Consider the following 15,759-nt stretch of genomic DNA (forward strand, 5'->3'; position numbering starts at 1 on the left):
ACACCCACAATCTCGTCCAGCATCTGAGCCGTCTCATTCCTCACCATGGCATAGAACACAGCCCTGCCCCTACCAACATTGTCCTGCACCATCACTTGGTACAGAAGGTAGCCGCATTTGTTCACCTTGTACGTTCCGTCCATGAACAGCAGTTCAGGAACGGCCTGCATGTGGGCCTTCGTGGCTGGTGTCATGAAGGCAATATAGAGGATGCTGCTTCCCTGCAGGCCAACCCGTACTGCAGCCCCGTCCTGCTGAATCTTCTCCAGCGTATCACACAGCGCATCCATGCTGTCATCCCCTGTTTTGAGCCGGGATTTTACATTTCTAACGTCACTAAGGGTCACGGTCTTATTGAATGAACGCTCGATATAATCCTTCAGCTGTTTGTTCCCAGCCTGCAGCTTGACCAACTCTTCTACCTTCTGCCTTTCATCGTGGTTCAGTTGTCGTCTCCTTGCATAGAAGCGTAAACATTCTGGATGCAAAACATGACCAGTATGCACAAGATGGTAGGAGCTGACACACAGTTTGTTCTTGCTCGTATTGAATTTCACACTGATGAAGACCTCACAGCCCAGGGCGAGATACCTGAAAAGTAACACAGACATTCAATGAGTACGCCCCACGTGCCTCGTGCCCTCACAAAAACGCCAGCCATCCCCAGGTGTGTTGCTGGCAGCAGTTTACATGTGCACCATGACAAGGTCCCAACATCTGGTGCGCACCTGTTTCACAGTCCAGAGGAGGTTGCGCTGAGGTGGTCGCCCAGCCATTGGTCTATCTAGGAAATCACAACAAAGGCAGTCCGTAGACATGGGGGCGGTATGCGCGTGGCTTTGTGGGCACAGGATCTCACTGACGAGATGTATTGATACTGCAAATCTAATCTTGGTTCAATGCACATCAAGGAACAGCTTTACAGGACTGACAAGCTACACAAGTGTAAATGTAGTGACCGCAGCACCTACCTCTGATTCGGTCTCACTCCAGTGGAACGGATGCGTGGCTGCCCATAGTGTACACAGCACAGCCTCACTGAGGCATACTTAAAGCGGATGGGAATTTCGACTCGCCGTCTCTTGTTTTCCCTCTCAAGCGTATGGGTGCTCACTTTTTTAAATAGACTCCCCGTTGCCTGTAAGCACAACAGCAAAGCGCATTTAAATAACATTGTTAACATAGTGAAACATAACAAGGCACATTACAGGATGTGCCTGCAGACCATGCTACCTGTTGAAACATCTCAAGTTTACTGCTGAAGTCGTCATAACTCTCGAACTCCTGGGTTGTGAAGGTGGCAAGGAACTGCTCTGTGGAATCTACTGACGTTGCCATGATCGAAGTTTGAAGTTCAGGAAGGCTATTAAGGGACCACATGGGAAACATGAGATGAGATAAGAAGTACAGAATGCACTCCATTAAAACGTTACAAAAACGAAAGTGACCGTTAAGACGGTAGGTTGCAGCACATGTACTGCCTGCACACAGCAACTCACAACAGGGACTGGAGCACATGCGGTGTCCCAGACAATGGAAATGCTTTCAGAGCAGCTTACAACAGGGACTGGAGAACATGCAGTGCCCCAGACAATGGAACTGTTTTCAGAGCAGCTTACAACAGGGACTGGAGAACATGCAGTGCCCCAGACAATGGAACTGCTTTCAGAGCAGCTTACAACAGGGACTGGAGAACATGCGGTGCCCCAGACAATGGAACTGTTTTCAGAGCAGCTTACAACAGGGACTGGAGAACATGCATTGCCCCAGACAATGGAAATGTTTTCAAAGCAACTTACAAAGGCAGAGCAACTTACCTTGGAACAATCTCCTGTGTCTAATAAAAATGAAGCAAGTCTCCAAAACGAATAAATAATTCAGATAAAATGCGAGAAAATGCCCGACGAAATCTCTCCTCCTTCCACTTTCAAAAAGTCGCGCCGAAGCTTTGACACATGTGTGAATATCCGAAGATTGACGCATGCGCAGAGGCCAACCTGGCGCGTTTCCCGAGGAAGATGACGTAACGCGATGACGTCATCTGCGCATGCGCAAGGTGTCCGTGGCAAGCCGGACCGCAGCGCATGCGCAGAGGGCAGGAGACTGTGTGCGCATGTACGTATCACGTCATCTGCGCATGCGCAAGGCGTCCGTGGCAAGCCGGACCGCAGCGTTTGCGCAGAGGGCAGGAGACCGTCTGCGCACGTGCGCACCATAAGGCCTCATTTGATGATTCGTTTAGCATATCATCCTGCCTGACAGCTGTTATTGATTCCTTAACTAATAATGCTTCACCCCCTCCTTTTTTATCTCCCTCTCTATCCTGCCTTAAAATTCGATATCCAGAGATGTTGAGCTGCCATTTTTGCCCCTCTTTAAGCCAAGTTTCCGTTATAGCAATGATATTGTGTTGCCATGTGTCAATCAGTGCCTTCAACTCATCAGCTTTATTTACTGTACTCATTGTATTTAAATAAATACCCTTTAACACTGCCAAATTCTTGTGCTGCACACTTTTTGATCTTTGTTTCTTCTGTCTTTCAGAGTCACTTGCTAATTTTCTGCCTCTTGTTTCCTGCTCTGTAATTGTCCTATCTAAGACTGTGCTCAGGTTCCCATCCCCCTGCCAAGCTAGTTTAAACATCCCCAACAGCACTAGCAAACCTTCCTGCAAGGATATTTGTCCCAGTCCTGTTCAGGTGCAGGCCATCCGGCTTGTACAGGTTCCACCTTCCCCAGAACCGTTCCCAATGCCCCAGAAATCTGAAGCCCTCCCTGCTGCACCATCTGTCCAGCCATGCATTCATCTGGTGTGTTTTCCTATTTCTATGCTCACTCGCACATGGCCTTGGGAGTAATCCCATTACTATCTTTGAGGTCCTGCTTGCTGATCTCTTTCTTAACTCCCTAAACTCAGCTTTCAGGATCTCATCCTTCTTTCTTCCTGCACATTGGTACCAATGTAGATCATGACCTCTGGCTGTTCACCCTTGCCCTCCAGAATGCCCTGTAGCCGCTCGGTAATTGCACCAGGGAGGCAACATACCATCCTGGAACCACGTCTGCGACCACAGAAACACCTATCTGTTCCCCTAACTATAGAATCCCCTACCACTATTGCTCTCTTGTCCTTTCTCCTCCATCCCTGCACAGCTGAGCCACCCTTGGTGCTCTGGTCATTACTCTCGCTGCACTCTCCAGAGGAACCCACTCTCCCATCAGTACTCAGAACTGAATACCAGTTAGAAAGTGGGATGCCCTCCGGGGTCTCCTGTACTACCTGCCTTGACCTTCTTGTCTGTCTGGCAGCCACCCAGTCCCTCTCTGCCTGCGCTCTCTTGAGCTCCGGGATGATTACCTCCTGAAACGTGCTATCCACATAGTTCTCTGCCTCGCAGATACTCCACAGTGACTCCAATCGCGAGTTCTGAAACTCAAGCTTCTGCAGCCTGTGACATTTCCTGCAGATATATTCATCAAGGATACATGGAGCGTCCACGACTTCCCACACACCAAAGGAGGCACATTCCACTTGGCCAAGCTTTGCAAACTAATTATTTCTCGTGTAGTAAGTGGAATAGCTTACCAGTTATTTGCCCAATCAGGTTTTCCCCTGGTACTGTGGAGGCTGAAAAGGCAGAAAAGAAAGAGACCAAAGAGCACCTCCCTCCCCAACCAGCGAAATCCCCACACACAACTCACAGCCTCACTCTGACCAAACCGCACTATTCCAACTGGTAATCACTAATAATTACACTAATTTAAAAAATACTTAGTAGTACTAACCTCCTCACCCACAAGGTAGCTATCTGAGGGTTTTCTTTAAAAAAAAACTTATTTTTCTCAGATCTTTCTAAGCTATCCACAGGCAACAACAGCTGACACCCACCAACCAATCAGCCCACAGATTCCCCATGATGTCACTGGCAGTCTCCCTTTTCACCCTTCAAACCCAACGCGCGCCGACATAGCCAGAGAGCCTGCCGCTGTCCTAGACCTCAGGTAAGTAAAGGGCCTTGAGCCCCGCTCTTTATTTAAACAGCTCTGCTCCAGTCCCGGTTCCTCCCAGGTCCGCCGCTATGGAGCAACATCTCTTCCAAAGGGCTCAGGAGATGCAGGTGTGCCTGTCCCCCTGCAGTTCCCTGCTACTCCCTGTGGTTATGTGCCGTTTTATCCTGCAAGAGTGAGAAAAGAATGTCAGTGAGTGCATTGCAATGTATTTGGATGAGTTGCCTACTATAGCTGAATAACTGGAGGTATGTGGCAACTGCGAGAGCTGATTGTGAGGCGGGCAACATTGATAAGTGTCTGAGGGTGAGCTGGAGTCTCTGAATGTTAGACCTGACTTCTGATTACTGATTGGTGAGTGATGGGAGTGTGGTACATTGCACAATGGGAGAGGTTGGTGGTGCAGTGGGTAGGAGATGTCATTTGAAGATCCACTCACTGATCTTGACCATCCATGTGAGACCATTGAACCTTTTCTGGCACTGCTGCCAGGTCCTTGGTATCAGATTACAGTAATCTGAACCATCCAAGAATGAGTGGGTTTGGGTTGCATGGGATGTTAAAAAATTTTAAATCTCAGACCTGAACCCAACCCACCTTGAAGCTGCCCACTTCTCATTGTTAACAGAGGCTGTGTGCTTCAGATTTTATCTGGCTTCAAGGATTAACCCTGGCTGGGAGGGTTTCCCAGGCTTCAGGGAACCCAGAAGCTAAATGGAAGTGAGTACAGCTGCATGGAACATGTAAGTGCTTTTGCAGCACTGCTTGTGGGCCAGGAGGAGCAGGAATCCTTCACCCGGGCCTACCAAGTAAACATACTTTTCTCCCCCTGTGATCAAACTGTCTCCCCCGTAATCAATGACCCCCCATCCCTCCCGCAATCACCGACCCTCCATCTCTGCCCCTTATCTCTCTCTGACCCCCTGCGATCATAGCCCTCACCTCCAGTCCTCCAAACCATGCTGCACCCATCCTCCGCCCCCTCACAATCTCCCACTAAACAGCAGGAACCCACCTGCCTCTGGGCTATGACCTCTTTTACAGAGTTTCCTACCTGACAGTGAAATATGTCTGTCAATCAGGCCGGCTTCCGGACAGGGAACCTGTTAAAAATTAAACACGTGGGCTGTGGAGTGAAAATTCGACGATCAGGGATCAGAACTCCCTCCCCACGCCCCCCCAGCTTGGAAATCTGGCCTGGGTAAATATTGGGACTGTCTACTCACGATGCTGCTATCATCCCAGAGTGTGGGGCAGGCTTAATGGACCAGTCGGTTTTTCCCTGCCCCCAATTCTTTTTTATTTGTTTGTGGGATGTGGGTGTCGCTGGCGAGGCCAGCATTTATTGCCCATCCGAATTACCCTTGAACTGAGTGGATTGCTAGGCCATTTTTTTTTTAAGAGTCAACCACATTGCTGTGGGCCTGGAGTTACATGTAGGCCAGACCAGGTAAGGACAGCAGACTTCCTTCCCTAAAGGACATTAGTGAGCTAGATGGGTTTTTACAACAATCGACAATGGTCAACCTTGGACTAGCTTTTAATTCCAGGTTTATTAATTGAATTTAAATTTCACCATCTGCCATGTGGGATTTGAACCCATCTCCCCAGAGTATTAGACTGTTGTATATTTGTATCTTGTATGTTTGTGTGGTATATGCATATTCACTCGCTGTGCTTTCCTACAATGTGCCAATGACCACTCTTCTGAAAAGTAATGCATTGTATATGAAAAACATTGGGATACCCTGAGAAGATGAAAGGTGCTATAGAAAAGCAAAATCTTTCTTTTTTTACACTTACGCATGTATAGCTGCACTGCTCATCATTCTACATAGCAGTGCTTAACTCAGGCATCTAAATTCAAAGATTCTCCTGGCACTACATCAAGTAAAACTGTAATGATCTTTACCATTGTTGAGCTTCAAAAAGTCACAGAGTTTCCATTCACGTAAGTAGGAACATACCCCCTCGAGTCTGCTCCCTCATTCAGTTAGATCATGGCTGATCTGTACCTCAATGACATTTGCCTAACATTGCTCCATACCCCTTGATACACTGACTTAGCAAAACTCTACCAATTTCAAGTCTTGCAAGTTTCAATTGACACAGCAACCACAACCTACTGGAGAGAGAGTTCCAGATTTCTATTACGCTTTATACGAAGAAGTACTGAAGAAGTAAGTGTTAAAGTAATGAGTGTTGAAGAAGTAAACGGTGTAAACAGCTCTCCCTGTTAGAGGGACAGTCAGACTCCTGTGTAGTAGAAGAGGCTGCCACTGGAAGATGGCTCCTTGAAAAGCCTCAGAGGATGAGATTGATCTTGGGTGATAGTGCAAACAGGTGTGATAGTGAATTGCTTTTATACCCTGCCTGATTTTATTTTCAATCGGCTGCTATCATCCACTATGCCCTTTCGCCCAAGGCCAATCTCACATCCTCAAAGTCATCTTGTCTTATGTGTAGCTTTTATGATGTAAAGTTTGTAAACAATACAACATCCCACTCAACAACAGCTTGCTTTTATATAGCTCTTTTAAAGTAATAAAACATCATAAGGTGCTTCACAGGAGCACCATCAGACAAAAATGTACACTGAGCCAAAGAAGGACAGGCGACCAAAAGCTTGGTTCAAGAGGTGGGTTTGAAGGAGTGTCGGGAGGAATGGTTGAGGGGGGCATTCCAGAGCCAAGGGCCTAGGCAGCTGAAGGCACAGCCACCAATGGAGGAACAATGAAAATCAGGTCTGCACAAGAGGCTAGAATTGGAGGAGCACATATATCTTGGAGGGAGTGGGGGAGGGGGGGGGGCGGGGGGCAGGGGTGGTGGTGGGATTGTAGGGTGACCAATGAAGGAACTTCATGGTTTTCAAATAGCAGGTGAGAGATACTGATTAGACTAATGCTGATATGACTATACTTCATTTTGAAGATGGTGAGTTCAGAGACCATAACGATACAAATGTGACAAAACGACAGACATTACACTGACATGACTAATAGCATCATCAAATAATATGGGAAGTTTGTCATTGAGCAGGTTGAAGAGGAGACATTAGATGGTTTGTTATGGTTCATCATTACATTTTTACAATATAACCCATCCCATAGTTAAAACAATTCATCCCTATCGTATTACTAAATGAAGTGGAACAGATGCCCTCCTGATATCAGTTTATAATCTCTGGAAAATGTGTTGCTCTTTTTCCATTTAAAGAGAAATGGCCTTAAATCTACGTTCTCATAAATATCAAACTCTGAATACAGCCCTTGCTCAGGGCATGAAAGCCAGATAGTTAACAGATTCTGTAAATGCTGCTTTTTAAATTGCATTCAGAATCAGTTCGGCTCTGGGATTGTAAACAGGATTATTTTTCTTTGCACCTTTTGGCGGATGCCATAACTGGAGCCAACTACCATCAGCTCTGATTGCTTCGAATCACACTAAGATGATCCTCAAAGCAATTTTGCACCACCTGTAAAACATATTTTTAAAATGCTCTTTTGGCATTTTTTTTTCAATAACAACTTGGACCATGATTTTACTTCCTGACTATAACGCAGAACATCAGCCTCGGGTTTTTAATTCTCAGAATGTTTGTTATTAAACAAACACAGATTTCTACAGTTGGTCTGAATCCAACTGATATGTAAGAAAGCACGGATTAAGAAAAGGCTTGAATGGTTAAACTAGCCAGCACTATCGTGCACAACCCAAATTTATTGTAGATTCTAGCCAATCGTTTAATCTGAGTAAAGGTACTGCAAATTTTCAGAACAGTACAACTGCTGTCAGGTGTGGTTCAGTTGACAGGGCTCTTCCTCTGATTTGGAAGGTTGTGGGATCAAGTCCCACTCCAAAGACTTGAGCACAAAAGTCTGGGCTGACACTTCAGTACAATACTGAATGAGCGCTGCGCTGTTGTTTGGATGAGATGTTAAACTGCAGGCCCTATCTGCTCTTTAAGGTGGATGTAAAAGATCACATGACAGTATTTCCTATATTACAACAGTGGCTAAATTTAAAAAAAAAATGTATTTCATTGGCTGTAAAGCACTTTGGGACATCCTGAGGTTGTGAAAGGTGAGATGTAAATGCAAGCCTTTCCTTCAAGCAAAACCGGAATAGTGAATTGACCTTCGAGGGTATAGCATTGATCTCTGAGCTGCAGCAATGTTTTGATGATTAAGATTCCATTTATTTTGTGACTGTGGATGTATATGATCTATTTTTTCCCCCCATTCATTCATTCATTCATTCATTCTGGAGGTATAGGTGTCGCTGGCAAGGCCAGCATTTATTGCCCATTCCTAGTTGCCCTTGAGATGGTGGTGGTGAATCTTCATCTTGAACAGTGGCTGGCCACATGGCGAAAGTGCTTCCGACAGTGCTGTTACATCTAAGAGGAGCAGAATTGTGAGCTTGAAGCTGCAGGTAGAGTGGGTGTGCTGGAAGGCCTTTATCTTGGTTTAAGGGTTGCCAACACTGATGTGACTTCATGCCTCCAGCTGCCTCACCCCCACAATTCCACTATTGGCCACCTGACATGTCCATCCTCATGGTGCCTGACCTTTCCACACCGATTGGATGATTCAGTCAGCCTATTTGTTCCCATCACCAGTATTTTGATAACTAATAAAACAAAGCATTCAAAGAAAAATAAAAAGAAAATGCTGATTTTTCTCCAGTGCTTTTGCTCGCAGCAGGATATTAACCTTTAATTCCTGGAGACTCCAGGACAATCCTGGAGGGTTGGCAACCTTATCCTTGTTTCTGGAGACTGGGGACAAATGTTGATTACTTTCTGAATCTTTCTGTGTACAGGTTATTCTGCAGTTGAAGTATGAAGGCTTCTGTTGCTCTGATTATTTCCTTACTGGCTGCTGTCGTCTCATCCAAAAGAATTCACTTTCAAAAACAAATGATTCAGTCTTCATGTGTCCAATGCTGTGGTCCATTGGAGAAGACCATGTATCCATTTGGATTGTCATCCAGCCATAGGATGGCAAGTGACCATCCCACATACTCCATGCCCGAAATCAAGCCAAAAATCGACATGACTATACTGAAAGGTAAGGGCCACATATTGCAGCTCCTTAGCATCTGACTTTATGGTATTCTGAGTGTCGTTTTAGCTGCAAAATGCCAAATATGGCACCTGCACACTTCTGTTGTGAGCCACCCCGGATGCCATTTTGGTAAATGTGTTAGTGCACGCAGGAAGCATCCATTGGAGGTACACAGATTAGGTACATTGTGATATCAATCAGTGTGCAATGCTAATTTGATGTCAATGCTATTATTTTGGAGCTCAACGCTCCAGCTAACGCCATCTCTTAAACACACAAACACCTGAACATACGTTCAGCAGCAGGAAGGACCCACCCCCACCTTCTTTGGGCCTCCTTATCTCGAGAGACAATAGATACGCGCCTGGAGGTGGTCAGTGGTTTGTGAAGCAGCGCCTGGAGTGGCTATAAAGGCCAATTCTGGAGTGACAGGCTCTTCCACAGGTGCTGCACCAATGCTATTTAAAGGGATCAACAGCTACTTACAGGTTAGCTGCTGATTGATTTCGACTGCCTGTTGCTGTGATTGTAGAAGTGCTTGGTGATTTCTAGAATTCCTTAAAGTTGTCGAATTCTAATGTTGTACGCGCTGAAGGACTTTGTCCCTACTTCAAGGATTCTGCACAACGCTCCAGACAAAAGTGCAGTATTATGCATTCCCCTTGGAATATAGCATGACATGGAGATAGAACAGAGGTGACACACAGCAGTGCAAGCTGCTGGAAGAGGGAAGTGGAGGGGGAGAAGGGCTCTCAGCAGATCGCCATATTGCCCAGGGTATTCAGGGAGCAATCCCCCCACCTGAACCTCAGCGAGGAACAATATTTGAGACACCTGCACTTCAGTAAGGACATCCTCATGAAATCTGCCACCACTTGCAGCCAGAACTTCAACCTCAGAGCAGGGCAAAGATGGCATTGCCAATGGCTGTGAAGGTGACCATGGTCATGAACTGTTATGCGTTGGGCTCCTTCTAGGCTGGAGCAAGTGATATTTACATCTCGCAGTTTTCTGCTTACTCTTGCATAAGGGAGGTCACTGAGCCTCTGAATTCTAAGACAGCTGAATATATTCCATTTTCTCTCTTAGCAGAAAGAACCAGGTAGAACAAGCACGTGGCTTCGTGACGACTGCAGGCTTCCCCATGGTGCAGGGTGCCATTGACTGCATGGACAGTGCTTTGCGCCACATGTCAAATCTGAGAAGTACCGCAACCGAAAGTGATTACACCCTTTCAATGTGCAGCTGGTGTGTGACTACACTCAGTGTATCATACAGGTCACTGCCCTGTATCTGGGCAGCTGCAATCTGTGGTAGTCCACTGTGCCATCTGCATTTGAGCCACCACAACAAACCAGAGCGTGGCTGCTGGGTGACAAGAACAATTCTTTGACAACATGACTCATGACTCCAGTGCGCAACACATGCACATGTGGGAAGCATACATACAATGAAAGCCATTCTGTCACAAAAAATGTGATAGGTCAGACCATTGGCATGCTGAAACTTTGCCTGCTCGGACTGAACCACTCTGGAGGACCCCTGCTGTATTTGACAGAGTGTGTGTCAAGATTCATGGTGGTTTGCTGCATGTTGCATAACCTCATCATCACGAGGGCATAGCCCTTGCCACCAGGTAAACGGCGAGCAGCTGAGCAGCAGGAGGGTGAGCAGGAGGAGGAGAAAGGGAGGAGGCAACCTAGATAACCCCTTTCTGCCTGTGCTGTTTGTGGATGAATTATCTGAGTGCAATAGCAGTAACCGCAACCTCAATTCCCCATTCACCAAGAATCCCACACCTTGCCTTCCCTCTGTCACTGACCATCATATCGTCCGCTTGGTCACAATGCAAAAATAAAAGCCAATCAAAAGAAAGATTGCAACACTAAATTATAAATCAAACCATGCCATATCGCAAACAAACGTCAACTAATCACCCTTGTGCATTCCCCTAACGCCAGTCTTCCGTGTGCCTTCGCCTGTCTTAGTTCTCCTACACAGTGCTACCCCAGTGGCTGCAGCATGGCTGGTGGAAGGCCACGGAATTTCAGTGGAGAAGACTGCAGATGGCCTTGCAGGATGCCATTGAGCAGCTCTGGGCCTAGGAGGTGCTTCAGACTGCATCATCTTGGAATGGGCAGCAGCAGACTAGGCTGGCTGGCTACCAGCCAACAGCAAGAACACTGGCGAAGTGTCTGTGGTGGGAGCATGAATGCTGTCAACCTGAGACGGGACATCAGGTTTGTGCTCGATGGAGCCACTGCCAATCCCCCAGGGCAGCATCTCAGCAATTCTAGTAATCTCTAGGAGGAAAGATTGCTGGACTGTTGTGAGAGCCTGCAAACCCCTTTGAACACTGATATGTGCTGCCACAATGGCAGCCGTCTGAGCTTGCGTGGCAAGCTGACCTTGCATGACTTCAGTCTGAGCTTTTATTGCAGCATTCAGATGTAGGGTGGCTTCTACTTACACTGCAATGGAAGCTGAGATGTCGGCTATCAGACACTGCATCTTGGCTGAGTCTGAAAGTGTGCTAATGGAGTTGGTCACCATTTCTATTCTGGAAAGGATAAGCTGCAAGCTCTGCACAAAGCCCTGTGACAAGGTTAGTGCAGGTCTCCTTCATGCTCTTTGACATTGAACCCAGGCTTTCTGCCAATGCACCAGGCATACCTTTGCATACCCATCTATCTTCTTCTACAGCCTTCCCCATCAAAGTCATCATCCGAGTCCTCTGCAGCAGAATCTGTGAGCGAACTCGCCCTGCACTGAGTTGTGCCTTTGTCCCCTGCACTAGCTGCAGGCCACTTGAGCTCAGTGTCTCACCATGTACAGATCCTGCCTCTATGCTATCCTTTAAAGTACGCATAGTGCCAGTATCTGAGCTGGTGGTTACGTGGATGAGAACAAGTGACGGTGTTGGGTTCACACCCTATTCCAGAGATTTCAGCACATAATCTAGGCTGACACTTTGGTGCAGTACTGAGGGAGTACAGCACTGTCAGAGGTGATGTCTTTAAATAAGATGTTAAACTGAGGCTCCAACTGCCCTGTCAGGTGGACATAAATGATCGCATAGCTCTCTCTGAAGAAGAGTAGAGAGTTCTTCCCAGTGTCCTGGCCAATATTTATTTCTCAACAAGTTATCTGGTCACATGTTTGTGGGAGCTTGCTTTGCACAAAATTGGCTGCTGCATTTCCATCATTGCAGTGATTACACTTCAAAAGTGCTTCAGGGGCTTTAAAGCATTTTGGGACTAATGCTTCAATCCATTGGTTGTAATGTTCCGGGGATGTGACAAGCTACAGGAGAGATACAAGTTGTTCTTTGATGTCATTGGAAATGAAGATGAGCTGAGATGTAAAACAAGCTGCCAATTCATTGTCACCTATTTTACACTACTGCACAAAGTCAAAATCAGTTTATCTCTTAACTTTTCAGCAGTTACTTTTAGTCTGCTGATCCCACCTACACATCATCATGTTCATTTATTAAGAAAGAAATACTTGCATTACTATGGTGCCTTTCATGATATCAGGACGTCCCAAAGCACATTACAGCCAATGAAGTACTTTTGAAATGTAGTCATTGTTGTAATGTAGGAAACTCAGCAGTCAGTTTGCACACAGCAAACTCCCACAAACAGCAATGTGGTAATAACCAGATAACCTGATTTTTTGTGATGGGGGTTGAGGTATAAATAATGCCCAGGACACTGCGGATAACTCACTGAGGAAAACTCACCGGGGATAACTCACAGGGGATAATTCACAGGGGATAATTCACCGCGGATAACCTCCCTGCTCTTCTTCAAAAAGGTGGCATGGGATCTTTCACATCTACCTGAGAGGGCAGATAGGACCTCAGTTTAATGCCTGGTTCAAAAGACAGAATCTCTGTGTCAGTGCAGCACTCCATTAGTACTGCGCTAGTGTCAGCCTAGACTTTGTGTTCAAATGTCTGGAGTGTAACATGAACCCATGACTTTCTGATTCACAGTGTAAGCACTGCCATTGAGCCACATCTCAGCATTATTGTTGAATGCAGAGTTCCTTATCTTTATCTTCTCTAATAAAATGATGGTCTCTGTGGGGATCTGTTTCTGTCTGTTGTTTCTTTGCTAATATTGAAAGGATAGGATGTTGAGAAGTTTCTGAGCGTTGGTCCTGCCAGTCAGCTCCCAGTGGCATCTGTGGGTAAGGAAACCCAAAAGTTGTCACTGTGATACATCTCCTTGACAACACCTTTGGACCTAAAAATGTGTTGAGACACCTCAAGAGGACGACATTTGTTCAATGCAGCAATAGATTCCCCGATTGATATCACTTCCGCCCCAACTCTTCAAAATTCTGAAGCAAACTCAAAACACAAGAACTGAGAAAATTTGTTCTGAGCAAAGATTTTGTAAAGGGTTAGGATGGGACTTTGCAGAAAAGCGACAAAATGAAAATGCGAAGCAGAAGAAAGTCCTTTTGAGTAATTTAACATTTTAACTTCATGTGCCAATCTGCTGCAAAGCATTACTGAATGCAGTAGATAACAGTGTAACATTTACATCCTATATGATGAACAAAACCATGAGATTCGCTTAAACAACCTAAAGAATGATTTGCATTTATATAGTGCCTTTCATGTCCTCACGATGTCTCAAAATGCGTCATCGTCAATGAAGTACTTTTGAAGTGTAGTCACATTTTTTATTTAGACAAAAGCCAATTTGCACACAGCAAGGTTCCACACAGCTATGAGAAAAATGGCTAGACCATCTGTATTGGTGCTGTTGGTTGAAGGATAAATGTTAGCCAGGACACACCTGCACTTCTTCAAATAGTTCGATGGAATTTCTTAAAACCACCTGAGGAGGCAGATGGGGCCTTGGCTTAATATTTCATCTTTGACAAGCCAGCACTCCCACAGTGCGGCATGAAAGTGTCAACCTAGAGTGTGTGCTTAAGGGTTGAAGTGAGCTTTAAACCCACAATCTTCTGACTTAGAGACATGAGCGATGCCTATGAAACAAGGATTTCAGAACTTCTAATAAGAGACAGAAAACAAATAGCAAAAGCAAACTAGAGACAAGATTATCACAGTACAACATTCACTAGCTGCTGCTCCATGAGATGCTTCAGACGTGTGGCAGACTTCGTGCAATCGTGTAAAAATAATGTAAAGATGTGGCTGATATGATGATAGGGTTCAACGAAGTATGGTACAGAAGGCTTGTGTGGAGCATAAACACCAATATAAACCAGTTGGCCTGATCCTGTACTGTAAGTTCAATGTAATTCTATGTAATAGTCACACCTCCGAAAAAATGTGTTACAAAAAAATGCATTGATTATTTGTCTCTCTATAGGTTCAAAAGGAGAGAAAGGGGAGAGAGGAATGTCAGGAAAAATAGGCAAAGCAGGACCCAATGGTTCCATTGGCATTACTGGACCCAAGGGGGACAAAGGACAAGCAGGCATTCCAGGGCACAACTGCAAACAGCTTTATGCAGCATTCTCAGTTGGCCGCAAGAAAGGGGTCCAGAGCAAAGAGCTCCAAATGCAGCTGATTTTCGATACCGAGTTCGTCAACCTCTACCACCACTTCAACATGTTCACTGGCAAGTTCTACTGCTATGTCCCAGGGGTCTACTTCTTTAACCTCAACGTGCACACCTGGAACTTTAAGGAAACGCATCTTCACCTCATGCACAATGGTGAGGAGGTGGTGATCCTGTATGCCCAGCCCAGCAACCGCAGCATCATGCAGAGTCAGAGCGTTATGCTGGAACTACACGAGAAAGATGAGGTCTGGGTGCGTCTTTACCAGGAGAACAGGGAAAACGCCATTTACAGCGGCGAGGGCGATGTCTACATTACATTCAATGGCTATTTAATCAAGGCGGCTGCAGAGTCAGATTAGGAGGAGAGTAGGCCATGCACAGCATAAGCCCATTCCACCATTCTAGTTAGATTGTGGCTAAAAGGATTACATTGTGAGGACAGATTGTATAAACTAGGCTGTATTCCCTTGAGTGTGGAAGATTAAGGGGTGATCTAACAGAGGTGTTTAAGATGACGAAAGGAGTTGATAGGGTAGATACAGAGAAACTTTTTTTTCATCCATTCATGGGATGTGGGTGTCACTGGCTAGGCCAGTATTTATTGCCCATCCCTAATTGCCCTTGAACCGAGTGGCTTGCTAGGCCACTTCAGAGGGAATTTAAGAGCCAACCACATTGGTGTGGGTCTGGAGTCTGTAGGCCAGACCAGGTATAGATGGCAGATTTCCTTCCCTAAAGGACATTAGAGGTCAACAGGAAATTTCAGAACTGAGTGATAGATCTTTGTTAGGCAAGGCTATTAAGGGGTGCGAAAACAAGGTGGGTAGATGGAGTTAAGAAACAGATCAGCCATGATCTAATTGAATGGTGGAACAGGCTCAAGGGGCTGAATGGTCTACGCCTGTTCCTATGTTCCTATGATTTGTACCTCAACTCGTTTACTTGCCTTTGATCACTATCCCTCAAAACCTTTTTATAATAAAAATCTGTAAATCTCAGTCTTGAACATTTCAACTGAGCCTCCAGAATCCACAGTCTTTTGGGGGAGAGAGTTCCAGATTTCCACTACCCTTTGTGCATAAACATGCTTCCTGATTTTTAATTCTGATCAGCCTAACTCTAATTTTCCC

General features: G+C 45.7%; 1 protein-coding gene across 1 annotated transcript in view; it reads left to right on the forward strand.

Annotated features, from left to right (window-relative positions):
* The window catches only part of LOC137383662 (complement C1q tumor necrosis factor-related protein 1-like), a 35,682-nt gene extending 20,623 nt beyond the window's left edge, over positions 1–15,059 (forward strand). The window contains exons 2-3 of the mRNA XM_068056819.1: positions 8,833–9,080; positions 14,435–15,059. Of these exons, the coding sequence (XP_067912920.1) occupies positions 8,852–9,080; positions 14,435–14,988 (783 nt within the window). The 5' untranslated portion in view covers positions 8,833–8,851 and the 3' untranslated portion in view covers positions 14,989–15,059. The remainder of the gene's footprint in view (positions 1–8,832; positions 9,081–14,434) is intronic.
* The last annotated feature ends 700 nt before the right edge of the window (positions 15,060–15,759 follow it).

The sequence above is a fragment of the Heterodontus francisci genome, chromosome 24 (genome assembly GCF_036365525.1).
Source record: "Heterodontus francisci isolate sHetFra1 chromosome 24, sHetFra1.hap1, whole genome shotgun sequence".
Classification (NCBI taxonomy): domain Eukaryota; kingdom Metazoa; phylum Chordata; class Chondrichthyes; order Heterodontiformes; family Heterodontidae; genus Heterodontus; species Heterodontus francisci.